The 14,114-nt window shown below is 33.7% G+C and overlaps 1 protein-coding gene and 1 non-coding gene across 12 annotated transcripts in view; both read left to right on the forward strand.

Annotated features, from left to right (window-relative positions):
- Nucleotides 1-14,114, forward strand: part of TBC1D19 (TBC1 domain family member 19) — a 146,951-nt gene that overhangs the window by 93,466 nt on the left and 39,371 nt on the right. Inside the window, exon 14 of one of the 11 annotated variants that reach the window (XM_074039501.1) lies at nt 6,165-6,392. The exons of the other annotated variants lie outside the window; for them this stretch is intronic. Within the exon in view, the coding sequence (XP_073895602.1) occupies nt 6,165-6,251 (87 nt within the window). The 3' untranslated portion in view covers nt 6,252-6,392. Of the gene's footprint in view, nt 1-6,164; nt 6,393-14,114 lie in introns of those variants that run through there. 11 annotated transcript variants of the gene reach the window in all.
- On the forward strand, nt 1,835-1,914 carry LOC123573788 (small nucleolar RNA SNORD74). Its single transcript, XR_006698520.1, has one exon. It is a non-coding gene; the product is annotated as a small nucleolar RNA SNORD74 (small nucleolar RNA).

Consider the following 14,114-nt stretch of genomic DNA (forward strand, 5'->3'; position numbering starts at 1 on the left):
CCTTCATATTCTTATCATTCAGCTGAGAGTTTAGACTAAACTGTCTTTATGCAGATCTCAGAGGTACAAAAAAAGTTTATGTGATTTGCCATAAAAGAAATGATTAAATTTTTCCACAAAAGTATTGATTACAGATTGTTTATTCTTTTTAAATGTGGATTTTAAAATTCTTTTATCTCAAGAGTTATTAGTTACTGGAATGTTATCTGTCAAAAGTTTTATAATTTGTTATGCAGGAAAATTCTATTGGTTTTGTCCTAAAGAAAGAATAGCTTTATTGTCTTTAATCTGTGGGTGTTTTATTACATTTCTTTACTATTACTAAAAACTAAATTGACCTTCCTATTTATCTCTCTTGCTGAATGCTGGCCACCCCACCTTTAATCCATGTTCTACAGTAAAGTCAGAGTGGTCTTTTAAAAACACCAATCAATTCATGTCACTTGTTTGATTAAAACCAAAAGACCCAAATTTTTCACAAGAGTCTACATGACCCTGCATTACCTGGCCCATTTCTCCAGATGAATTGTTCACTTCTCTGCCTGACACTCTGGCATTCTGTATTCCAACCATCCTGATCTTTAACTTCTTAAGTTCACTATACTCCTTTCTGCCTCAGGGCCATGAGACCTGCAGTTCCTTTTATAAGCAAGACTGTTATCCTCCCGTCTTCATCTAGTAAACTCCTATTTTTACTTCATTTCTCAATTTTGGACTTAACAGACAAAAACTTCAAAGCAGTCATTATAAATATATTCAGAGACCCAAAGGAAACCATGCTTAAAGAAATAATCATTTACTCAGATACACCTTCCCTGACTAACCCCTCACTCACCTGCACAAACACACACAAAGCCATGGCTATCTAATATGTGCTTTTAAAGTGCCATGTAGTACTTTCCATACTTTTTGTTTATAGTACTTATCATAGTTTATTTGATTATTTTATAATTGTCTCTCCCAGGTAAATTCTTAATTGTTTTGGTCCTTATTGTTAATTCCAATGCCTAGTGTACTACAGATACTGAGTAAAAATATTCCTTAACCTCATGTACTTGTTTTCATTGATGGGGTTATCTTTTTCATTATTGAGAAGGAAGCTTTCTTCTTTTATCTAAAAGCTTAATATTAGTAATTTATAGGCTAATGGATATTTTACTGTCATTTTATGGGGCTCTAGATTTCCTTAGATTTTAGTATAGTTGTAATGAATCCTTTTTTATGAACTGACTCATAAACAGATTAGTTAATGTCACACAAAGATATAAAACAAACAAAACCACATAAACTAAATATCTACCACTTGACAAAAAGTTGACCAACTTGCTAAAAGCTTTTGGTCCTTCTTATGCCATTTTGATCCAGAACATGAAACTGTTGTGACACCAAACATATGAACACATAAATTATAATATCAGCCAAACACCAATAATGGCATGACTCATAGTAATCTGTGACTATTCTACTTCAGTGTGTGGGTAGAGAGAGTGTACATTTGACAAGTTTGTACCATTTGGTCACCAGAGATAAGAGGATTGCCATTTTTAAGTTACAACTACAAAGCCTCTTTGGTGGTGGTAAAAAGGGGCTTGACAGGTAACAAATCTGCCTCATTTGGTAAACAGAATCAGTGAGGGTATCTGTTTTCAATGAGAGCAGTAACAAGTTCTCCAAATAATGCCAGAACTAACCCTTAAGGGAGCATTCATTTTTATCTTTTCCACATGTAAGTGACTTATATGTGAGAAAACTTCTAAGAAAACTTGTAAGTAACTGAACTAATAAGTGGATGCATATTTTGAGAAAAAGCAGAATGAGCATCAGTAAATATTTATTGATCCACCTCTGATGAAACCTGTGTTGGTGGGGACATCTGAGAGTGTTGATGAATGCCAGTGACTCTGATAGAAAAAAAATATTGATCCTTATACTATGTATAGATGATATCACCTTTGATGGGCTTACATTCTAGTTAAGGGGGCGGGACATGAACATACAAAATATTCTGAAATTGTTTTAAAGTGTTTATGTAAAGCATTAGGTGCTAAATCAGTATCACAAACAGTAAGTGCTATAAGAGTATGCTTTAACCTTTATTTTCCATTTCTATTAATATTTTAGTCCAAATTGTATTTTTTTAGATTTTACATAATTTTTTCAGTCATAGGTCTCATGACTTCTCCTGCTTTTAGTACTTTGGAAATCATTAAATAAGCCTCTGTTAAATGCTGTAGTAAGAACACTTATCACAAGGTCTATCCTCTTAATACCTTTTTAAGTGTACAGTATAGTATTATTAACTATAGGCACAGTGCTGTACAGCAGATCTTTAGAATTCAGTCATCTCCCATGGCAGAAACATTATACTGATTGAATAGCAGCTCCATATTCCCCCTGCCCCCTAGGCCCAGCAGTCACCATTCAATTGCTGCTATATGTTTGACTGTTTTAGATACCTCATATAGTAGAATCATGTAGTATTTGTTCTTCTGTGACTGCCTTATTTCATTTAATATAATGTTCTCCAGGATCACGTTGCCTCATGTAACTCATTTTCTTCTTTATATTGACTGAATAATATTCCATTGTATTGTATGTACTACATTTTCTTTATCCATTCATCTGTCTAAATAAGCTTTAATATGGATCTCTATCCCCATGACATAAATAGATGGATGATTACAACATCTAAGCATCTCTCTTTGGGAATTATGTAAAAATAAATTTTCCTTATATGGATAATTACTAAGAAAACACTTTCATGGTGATGCTTTTTAGTTTTTCATTTTACAATTAGTTTGAATTATTAGAAATATATTTTAACTCCTAAAAACGTATGTAATTTTATGCATTGTAAATATTCTGTTTTTAGAAATTGAGTTCTGTTTTTTCCTCTCAGAAAAAAATTGTGTGTGTGTGTGTATGTGTATGTGTGTAATAAGACAGAAGAAAGCCTGTTCTTATCATTAATTACAGGCATTCCTTTAGCAAAGCTGCCTAGCAACTCTTGCTGTATAGGAAAATCGCCAGTGTATAGCAAATTTAGTGTTCCTGGCCATGTTCTTGGTCATAGCCCATTTATTGGATTTTGTGACTACACTGCAAAATTAGATGTCATGTGGCGTTGCTGTGTTTACATACAGATGAGAAAATATCCAATAATCCTTCTTTAAAGAAAATCTGGGCCTATGTTACAAGAATATGCAGGCACTTGTTCCCAAGTACCTCATGTTAATGTTACCTAAAATTTTTTTTTTTTTTTTGAGACGGAGTCTCGCTCTGTGCCCAGGCTGGAGTGCAGTGGCGCGATCTCCACTCACTGCAAGCTCTGCCCCCCAAGTTCACGCCATTCTCCTGCCTCAGCCTCCAGTGTAGCTGGGACTACAGGCGCCCACCACTGCGCCCAGCTAATTTTTTGTATTTTTAGTAGAGACAGTGTTTCACAGTGTTAGCCAGGATGGTCTCGATCTCCTGACCTCGTAATCTGCCCGTCTCGGCTTCTCAAAGTGCTGGGATTACAGGCATGAGCCACTGCACCCGGCCTGTTACCTAAATTTTATTGGCAACAATGCTGAATATTATAGAAATAATGTTTTTAGTAATAAGCCTTTAGTATTCCAGTGTTAAGTTAGTTTTTATTTTGCATGAAATTCTTAAAGTACCCACTTTTAAGTGTTGTAAGTTTTAAATTATGTCAGAGTTTCAAAATGTATTCAAACAGAAGACAATTCTTATGTAATGGAAGTAAAGTGAGTAGTTTGACAATACCATTTTCAGACTCCAATACTGAATGGAATTTTCACTAACTACGTGAGTTAACATATTGTCCAAAGTATATAAAATATTCATAGGAAGGAATTCATATGTAGTAAAAGGGAAGACATGAAGATTTACTCTTTCTGTTATATGACAAATCTTCCATCATGTGCTTGGTTTATCTGGCATATACTGAGTAGTAGTCCTGAGATACTGAAGTGTGACATAGTTATAGATATTTTAACGCTATTGAATGGAATTTAAAATGTCCAGATGCATCAGATATTCTTTGTTCATGTATCTAGTTAGATTATTTAGTGTATGTTCTGATATAGGCACTGTGTTAAGTGCTAGCAAAAGAAGATATTTATTAAGCTCACAACTTAGTGAAAAATGAAGAGAAAGACAAATTCATAGTTATAATTTGATAAATCCACCAATAGAAATATATATAAATTCTATGCAAATATAGATAAAGGGAAAATAAATTCTGGGAGTGGTACAGAACTCAGTGATGGCTTCAGAATAGAAATATAATATTATAAGAAATGAATTTTATTTCAACTTTTTGAGGAACTACCGTACTGTTTTCCATAGTGACTATACCATTTTATATTCCAGCAATAGTGTACAAAGGTTCTAGTTACTCCACATCATCGCCAACATGTTACTTTCTCTTTTTTTGATAGTAGCCATCCTGATGGGTATGAAATTATGTTATCTTATTATAGTTTTCATTTGCATTTCCCTAATGATTAATGATATTGAGCATCTTTTCTTGTGCTCATTAGCCATTTTATGTCTACTCAGGAAAAAAATGTCTATTCAAGTCCTTTGCCCATTTTTGGATCAACTTGTTTTTTGTTGTTGTTATTGTTGAGTCTTAAGAGATCTGTAAATATTCTGGTTATTAATTTCTTATTGAAAATGTGATTTGTAAATATTTTCTCCCATTTGTGAGTTGACTTTTTACTCTATTGATAGTGTCTTTTGATGCACAAAATTTTAAAATTTTCATGAAGTCTAGTTTGCCTATTTTTGTTGTTATCACCTGTGCCTTTGGTATCATATCCAAGAGATCACCAAATCCAATGTTGTGAAGATTTTGCACTATGTTTTCTTCTATGAGTTTTATAGTTTTAGAACTTGCATTTAGGTCTTTAATCCATTTTGACTTAATTTTTGGATATGGTGTTAGATAAAGGTCCAACTTCATTCTTTTGCATATAGATATCCAGTTTTCCTAGCATTTGTTGGAAGACTGCACTTTCTCCCATTCAATGGTAGTGGGAGAAAGAACTAGCACAAACCCTTGTTGTAAATCATTTGACCATATATTCAAGGTTTTATTTCTAGTTCTGTTCTATTCTGTTTGTCTGTACATCTGTCTTTATGCCAGTAGCACACTGTTTTGATTATTAAAACTTTCTAGTAAGTTTTTAAATCTGGAAGAAGTAGGAATCTTTCAGATATGTTCTTCTTTTTTCAAGATTGTTTTGGCTATTTGGGGTTTCTTGAGATTTCATCTACATTTCAGGATGGGTTTTTCTATTTTTGCAAAATATATCACTGGGATTTTGATAGGGATTGCATTGAGCTTGTAGATCACTTTAGGTAGTATTGCCTTAACAGTATTAAGTCTTCCAATTCATGAAGATGAAATACCTTTTCATTTATGTCTTTCTTAGTTTCTTTCAGCATTGTTTTATAGTTTTTATTATACAAGTCCTCCATGGTGAATTTAATTCCTAAGTAGTTTATTCTTTTTTTTTTTTTTTTTTTTTTTTTTTTTTTTTTTTTGAGACGGAGTCTTGCTCTGTTGCCCAGGCTGGAGTGCAGTGGCACGATCTCAGCTCACTGCAAGCTCTGTCTCCAGGGTTCATGCCATTCTCCTGCCTCAGCCTTCCGAGTAGCTGGAACTACAGGCACCTGCCACCATGCCCAGCTAATTTTTTGTACTTTTAGTAGAGATGGGGTTTTGCTGTGTTAGCCAGGATGGTCTTCATCTCCTGACCTCGTGATCCGCCCATCTCAGCCTCCCAAAGTGCTAGGATTACAGGTGTAAGCCACTGTGCCCGGCCCAGTAGTTTATTCTTTTTAATGTTATTGTATGTGAAATTTTTAGATTGTTCATTGTTAGTGTATAGAAATGCAACTGATTTTTTTGTGTTAACTTTGTACCTTGCTACTTTATGGAATTTATTTATTAGTTCCAGCAGTCTTTTGTGGGAGTTTTAGGATTTTCTACATATAGGATCATATCACCTGTGAACAAAGATAATTGTACTTCTTCCTTTATAACTTGGATTTCTTTTATTTTTTTCTTGCCTAATTACTTTGGCTAGAATTTCCGGTATGTTGGATAAAAGTAGCAAAAGCAGGCATCCTTACCTTGTTTCTGATTTTAGATGAAAAGCTTTCAGTCATCCACCATGGAGTATGATGTTCACTGTAGCATTTTCATATACAGCTTTTATTATATTGAGGTATGTTGAATATTTTTATCATGAAGGGGTTTAGAATTTTGTCAAATGCTTTTTTTTTTTTTACATCAATTGAGATGATCATGTGACTTTTTTCACTTCATTCTGTTAGTATAGTGTATTACAGTGATCCATTGTTATATGTTGAACCATTCCAAGAATAAATCACACTAAGTCATTGTGTATAATTCTCTTAATACTCTGCTGAATTTGGTTTGCTAGTATTTTGTCAATTATTTTCCCATTAACTTTTCTAAGGGATATTGGTCTGTGGTTTTATTTTCTTGTAGTGTCTTTGGTTTTGGTATCAAGGTAATGCTGGCCTCATAGAATGAATCAATAAGTGTTTTCTACTTTTTAATTGTGTGGGAGAGTTTTTGTTTTGTTTTGTTTTGTTTTGTTTGTTTGAAAGACAGGATCTCCCTATGTTGCCCAGGCTGGAGTGCAGTGACTATTCACAGGCTTGATTGTAGTGTGTGCACTGTACCCTTGGACTCCTGGCCTCAAGCAATTCTCCTGCCTCAACTCTCTGAGTAGCTGGGACTATAGTTGCACATCACCATGCCCAGCTCAATTTTTTGAAAAGTTTCAGAAACACTGGTGTTAGTTCTTCTTTAAATGTTTGGTAGCATTCACCAGTGAAGCCATCAGGACCAAGGCTTTTCTTTGTCAGAGTTTTGATTATTGATTAATATTTTTACTACTTACAGGTCTGTTCAGATTTTCTATTTTTTTGTGTGATTTTGTCTTGGTTGATTTTGTGTTTCTAGAAATATGTTCATTTTATCTAGGTTATACAATTTGTTAGTGTACAATTGGTCATTGTACTCTTATAATCCTTTTTATTTCTGTAGAGTCAGTAGTAATGTTCGCAGTTTCATTTCTTATTGTAATAATTTGAGTATTCTCTTTTCTTAGTCCATCTAGCTCAAGGTTTTTTAATTTTGTTGATCTTTTTGAAAAGCCAACTTTTGGTTTCAGTTATTATCTCTATTGTTTTCCTATTCTCTAATTTCATTTGTCTCTGCTCTACTTTTTATTATTTATTTTCTTTCTTCTGGTAGCTTGCAACCTAGTTTGCCCACTTTTCCTGTTCCTGAAGTTGCAAAGTTAGCTGTTGATTTGAAACCTTTCTTGTTTTTTAATCTAAGCCTCTGTAGCTATAAATTTTCCACTTAACATCACTGTCACTGAGTCCCGTAAGTTTTGATATGTCATGGTTTTGTCATTTGTCTCTAAGTATTTCTAATTTATCTTATAATTTCTTCTTTAATCCATTGGCTGTTTAAGACTGTGTTGTTTAGTTTCCATAAATTTGTGAATTTTCCAGTTTTCCTTCTGTTACTGATTTCTACCTCTATCTCTGTGGTCAGAGAAGCTACTTTGCATCATCTCTATTTTAAAAAAATCTATTCAAACTTAATTTGTGACCTAATATATGATCTATCTATCTGGAAAATGTCCCATGTGCATTTACGTAGAATGTGTATGCCGTAGTTCTTGGGTAAAGTGTTTAGTATATTGTTAGATCTAGTTGCTTTATCATGTAAATCCTTTGTTTCCTTATTTCCTGTCTAGTGGTTCTATCCATCATTGAGAATAGGGTATTGAAGTCCACTGTTATTCTAGAATTGTCTATATCTCCCTTCATTTTTTGTCAGTTTTTGCTTCATACGTTTTCAAGTCTGTTATAGGTACATAAATATTTATAGCTGTTATATCTTCTTGCTGTATTGAAACTTTTATTAATATATAATGACTTTTTGTCTCCCATAACCTTTTTTATTTAAAGTCTATTTTGTGTGGTATAAGTATAGTCACCTTGCTCTCTTTTGGTTACTATTTGCATGGAGTATCTTTTTCCATCCTTTAATTTTTAATATATTTATGTCTTTAGATCTAAAATGAATCTCTTACAGATCACGTGTAGTTTTTATATTTTTAATTTATTCTGCCAACCTGTCTTTTGATTGGAGAATTTAATACATTTACATTTAAAGTAATTACTGATGAGATATTTCTCTCATTTTTCTATTTGTTTTCTACATGTCTTATAGCTTTTATGCCTCTCATTTTCTGTATTACTGTCTTCTTTTGGGTTTAGTTGGGGGTGTGTGTGTGTGTGTGTGTAGTGAAATGTTTACATTTCTTTCTCATTTTCTCTTCTGTTTTGTGTATACTCCATAGCTATTTTCTTTGTGGTTCCCATGGAGATTATATTTAACAACCTAAAATTATAACACTCTAGTTTAAATTAGTACCAATTTAACTTCAATAACATACAAATTTTGTATTAATTTACAGCTCTATCCTCGCACCTTTCGGTTGATGACATCACAATGTTACATCTGTGTACAGTGCATACACAAACCCTGAAATCAGCAATTCTTTTAAATGCACTGATTTATTAAATTATGTAGAAAACAAAATGTGGAGTTGCAATCCAAAGTTACAATAATACTGATTTTTAAACAGTGACTTTTCAAATGTATGAGTTTCTTAAATCATACAGAAAACAAAAAGTGGAGTTAAAAACTTTTGTTACAATAGTATTATCTTTATAATTGCCCATGTGTTTTTTTTTTAAAGATCTTTATTTCTTCACTCAGATTCTAGTTACTTCTTGTATCCTTTCATTTTACTCTGCAGGACTCCTGTGAACATTTCTTGAAGGTCAGGTCTCAGCTTTCATTTATGTGAGAGAGTCTGAATATCTCTCTCACTTTTGAAGGACGGTTTGCTGGATATGGGATTCTTGATTAATGGCGTTTTTCTTTTACCACACTGAATATGTCAGCCCATTGTGTGTGGTCCTTAAGTTTCTGATGAGAAATCTTCTAATAATTGTATAGAGGATCCCTTATATTTAATGAGTTACTACTCTCTTGCAGCTTTCAAAGTTCTCTCTTTGCCTTTGACTTTCAACAGTTTGATTATAATGTGTCGCTTCTTGGATGTTTGTATTCATGTCTTTCATCAAATTTGGGAAATTTTCAGCCATTATTTGTTCAAATATTCTCTCTACCCCTTCCTCAATTTCTCTTATCTTTCTGAGACTCCTACCATGCATATCGGTTGGCTTGGTGGTGTCCTATAAGTTCCTATGGCTCTGTTAACTTCAAATTTTTTTTTCTTTCTATTTCACAGACTCAATTATTTTCATTTCCCTGTCTTCAAGTTTGCTGATTCTTTCTTCTACCTGCTCAAATCTGTCTTTGAATCCCTCTACTGAGTTTTTATTTTACTATTATACCTTCCAGCTCCATAATGTCCTTTTGGTTTCTTTTTTGGTTTGCTATTTCTTTATTGATGTTTCCACTTTGCTGGTATATTTTTTCTTTATTTTCTCCACATTTATTTAGTTTTTTGAGAATCTATGGACAGTTGTTTTAAAGTCTTTCTATAGTAGATCTGCTATCAGGTCTTTTTCAAGGACAGTTGTCAATTTTTTTTTTTTTTTTTTTTGGCCCTTTAAATGGGCCGTACGTTTCAAGTTCTTTGTATTATTTGTGATTTTGTTGTTGTTGTTAAAAATGGGACATATAAATCTAATAATGTGGAATATCTGGAAATCAGATTCTTTTTCTTCCCTGGGTTTTTGTTGTTGTTTTTATTGTTTTAGTTTTAGTTTTTTTGAATATTGTTTGTTTTCCTTCTGCCCAGGATCAGCCTGAGGTATAAATCTAACATCATCTTGGGTCTTTCCTTAGCCTTCACTTTTCCTTGAGCATATGTGGTCACTTTCTGATTTCCCCCATATACACAGTTGTTTTTGAATAACCTAGTCTTTAACATCTGGCTCCCAAAGGGAATAAAAGAGAAAATAAAGAGGAGGGAGAGCATTGTTCCTTTAAATCTTCTGAAAATTACTTCAACCAGAGGGGAAGGGGCTTGCAACAATCAAGGGAGGTTCAAAAACAGTGTTTCCTTCTTTTGGTCTTCACCCTCACTTCTTTGTTTACACCTCTCTGTTCAGAAGAAGCAGTCAGAGTACAGATACCAAATATTTGGAGGATGGCGTGCTTTTCTCCCTTTCTGGGTCCTTCAAGCTGCTTGTAAGCTGCTCCTGGGACTCATGCATTCCTGCCTGTCAAGGGGATTGGGGTGGGGGATGCATATATGTGGCTATGCTAGAAGCTGACATTGATCAAAATTAACTGCAATTTACCATCCAAGCTTTATCCTAAAAGTTGCAAGACTTCAGTAGACTCCAGAGTTCTAAAATAATTACATCAGACAGTTGCTGCCAGTGCAATTTTTGTCTAGGTGGGGAGACAGATTCTTGGTGCTTCCTACTGCACCATCTTCCCGGAATCCACTTTATAGATGATTCTTACAACAACCCTGGGAGGTAGTTTTATTCCCCTTTTACAGATGAAGAAGCAGAGGCTTAGATCCCAAGCCCATCCAGCTATCAGGACTCCAAGCCAGGGGTGTCCATTTTCAAAGCTAGTAAGCCACATTGCCCTTTATTTTTTGAAAATTTGTATCAGGGCAGTGTTTTAAAAAGTGATTCTTGAAAATCTATCATTTGAAAATTTCTAAATTTGATTGGATAAAAATGTAAGAGCATCACAAATGAAAAAGTTGTATAATAGTTTTACATTAAAGTGATTGTCCAATTCATATGTCATTTCTTATGTGCTTTTTATTATAAAAATAATTTATTTCTCAGAAACATTTACCATAAATACATTTTCCAGAAATAAAACAAAGCTTTAGGACAAAGTAAATCTTTTGTGGCTATCTGTAGACATTTTAGGTATAACTTTGCCATATTAGCATAGTTCAGACTTACACATTCAGTTTCTTATAACTCTTCTAAATGAAGTAAATTACTATCGTGTAGCTTCATCCTCATAAAGTTTTAATTTTTACTTAATTAGTAATTAATCCAGGTTAGATTTTGTAGTTAATTTGATTGAAATTGTCATCTTCATATAATCATACCATTTTCTAGCAGATTTATAACTGAACGGTCATTTCCATACAGATACAAAAATTAGAATCTCAGAAGTTAAAGCAACTCAGATTAGAATAAGAGTTGACAGCTCTTTGCTTGTATCCCAGGGTTGCACACCAGTACGTACTGTCTAACATACCACTTCTGGCATTATCACCTTACAGTTGCCAATATTTTCTTTAGAACAGTCTCAGATATCTTGTCTTCTCTAGGGCAGCAGGGACTCTAGGGAGATATATTTAATCATAGAGCTTCTTCTAAAATTACTGTGCTTCTACGAGTCTGCTAAACTAAGGGAAAGTTAATACAAATGTTTCCTTAGGAATTGTTTTTCCTCTAGGCAATAGTAGAAAGTTGTTTGTAAGTATATTTTCTTGTTGTATTATTTTACCCTAATTATATATGTTTATTGTAGTATTTGTTGATTGGTTCTATTAGTTTATTATTGCTGCCATAAATTTAGTTGAATTAGAAATGGGTTTCACTGGGCTTGAATCAAGGCATTGGCAGGGCTCTGTTGCTTGTGGATGCTCCAGAGGAGAATCTGGGTTTTTCGTGCCCTTTCTAGAACCTAGAGTGCACCTGTATTCCTTGACTTGTGGCCCCTTCCTCTGTCTTCAAGGCCAGCAGAGAGCATCATCACATCTCTTTCTGACTTTGACCTTGCTGCTTCTCTCTTTCATGTATGAGAATCCTTGGTTACATTGGGCCCAACCAGACAATCCTAAATAATCTCCCCATTTAAAGATCTTCTATTTAATCACATCTGCATAATCCCATTTGTCACATAAGTCACATTTTGTGTGACTGTACCAGAATACCTGAGACTAGGTAATTTACAAAGAAAAGAGGCTTATTTGGCTCATGATTCTGGTGGCTGGAAAGTCTAAGATTGGACAGCCTATCTAGTGAAAGTCTTATGCTGCTTGTACTCATGGCACAAAATGGAAGGGTAAGCAGGTATATACAAAGAGACCAAACATGAGAAGGAGCAACCTGCTTTCACGGCAACTAGTCCTGTCCCACAGAGATACTTGAAGCTATTCATAAAGGATCTGCCCACATGACCCAGACACCTCCCACTAGGCCCATCTCCCAGCACTACCACATTGGAAATCAAATTTTAACAGGAGTTTTCACAGGGACAAACCATATCCAAACTGGTAGCACACAAATTTCAGGGATTAGGATGCGTACATCTTTGGGGGCCATTATGCTACCTACCACAGTGGTATGTGAAAGTTTGGCAGGAGAAGAGATTAATATTTATAAATTTAGAATTTTTAGAGCCCAATGGTTTTTCTTAATTATTGGAAAATATTTATTATATTAATAGGTCAAAAAATAAAATTCATGTTTATCTTAATAGATGCCAAAAATTTATGTGACCGTATTTGATAATATCAATTAAAAAAAATTTAATTGTAGTAAAACAAATCACAACATAAAATTGATGACTTAACCATTTCTAAGGGTACAGTTTAGCACTATTTGTTCTGCAACTTAACATTCATTTTTATACTAACTTTTTATACACTAGAAATCAAGTATTAATATATTTTCTTGACATAATAGTGTTTATCTGAAACCAACATTGGTGATATTAATGTAAGTTAATGTTACTCATTAGTGAAATACTAGAGATGTTCCCACTAAAGGAAGGAAAGAACATATCGTTTTGGAATTTCTCAACAATAGAATAAGAAAAATAAAGTAATAAATAACAGAAAGAACACAACATTATTGTTAACTATAGATATTTAAAAATTCAAGGGATTGGACTGAAAGCCAGTAGAACTAATAAGATGATTCAGTTAACTGCCTCTTTACCAAATAAAATATTAAAATCCCTTACTCTTTTAAATATGAGTAATAATCATTTAGACTATGTAATAGAAAATAGAGTTAGGCAACATAAGGGATTGAACTTACACAGCCCCCTTTTAGACTGTAAACATATGGAAATGCTGGAAAAAGAAAACAAGGGATATAAATATACAGCCAAATAGCCATCACATTTTTCAATGCGTATACTCTGTGACTGGGCAATTCTATTCCTGTGTATTTGTTCTACAGAGACACTCATATGTGTAAAATGATGCAGTAAAAGGCTAATTGTTTTGGTATTGTCAGAAACAGCATAAAGTTGAAAATGAATGTTCATATATTGGGGAGTAACCCATTAAATAAATCATGGAATACATATTCAGTGAAACATGATACAGCCCTTTAAAAATGAATGCAGTGGGTCAAACTCAGTGGCTCACGCCTGTAATCCCAGCACTTTGGAAGACTGAGGCAGGAGGATTACTTGAGCCCAAGAGTTCAAGACCAGCCTGGGCAACATAAATAGACCCTGTCTCTACCAAAAAAACAAAAAAAGAAAAAAAATGAGGCAGCTCTGTATATACTGATACGAAAAGATCTCTTTAATGCATTAAGTTTGTTTTAAAAAGCAGGTACCAAACATTGTGTATGGTGCTCCTACCACTTGAGCTGAAACTACTCTTGTCAAGGTCATCAAGAACTAAATCCAATGACCAATTATCCACCCTCCTTTTAACTAATCTCTCAACAGCATATGATTCATTTGTGCTGTTTCTTCACTTGGGTTTCAAGACACCACATTCTTTTTAGTTTTCCTCTTATTTTTCTAGTCACCAGTGGCAAATTCAGCATTTTGCAGACCTAAAGCTTATACAATTTGGAGGGCCTTCTTTAAGACAGAGAGTATCATATTATAAATACAAAACCAGATAAGAACATGTATTTTTGTTTTGAATGAGGAAAAATTTGTAACAAATTATTAGAACTATAGAGATTCAGGTCTTTTTCTTCTGAGATCTTATTAAGCAGTTTACTAGACACATACATAGAAATGCTTTCTGATTACACACTGACTTACTTTCCTT

Source organism: Macaca fascicularis, chromosome 5, assembly GCF_037993035.2.
Source record: "Macaca fascicularis isolate 582-1 chromosome 5, T2T-MFA8v1.1".
Taxonomy (NCBI): domain Eukaryota; kingdom Metazoa; phylum Chordata; class Mammalia; order Primates; family Cercopithecidae; genus Macaca; species Macaca fascicularis.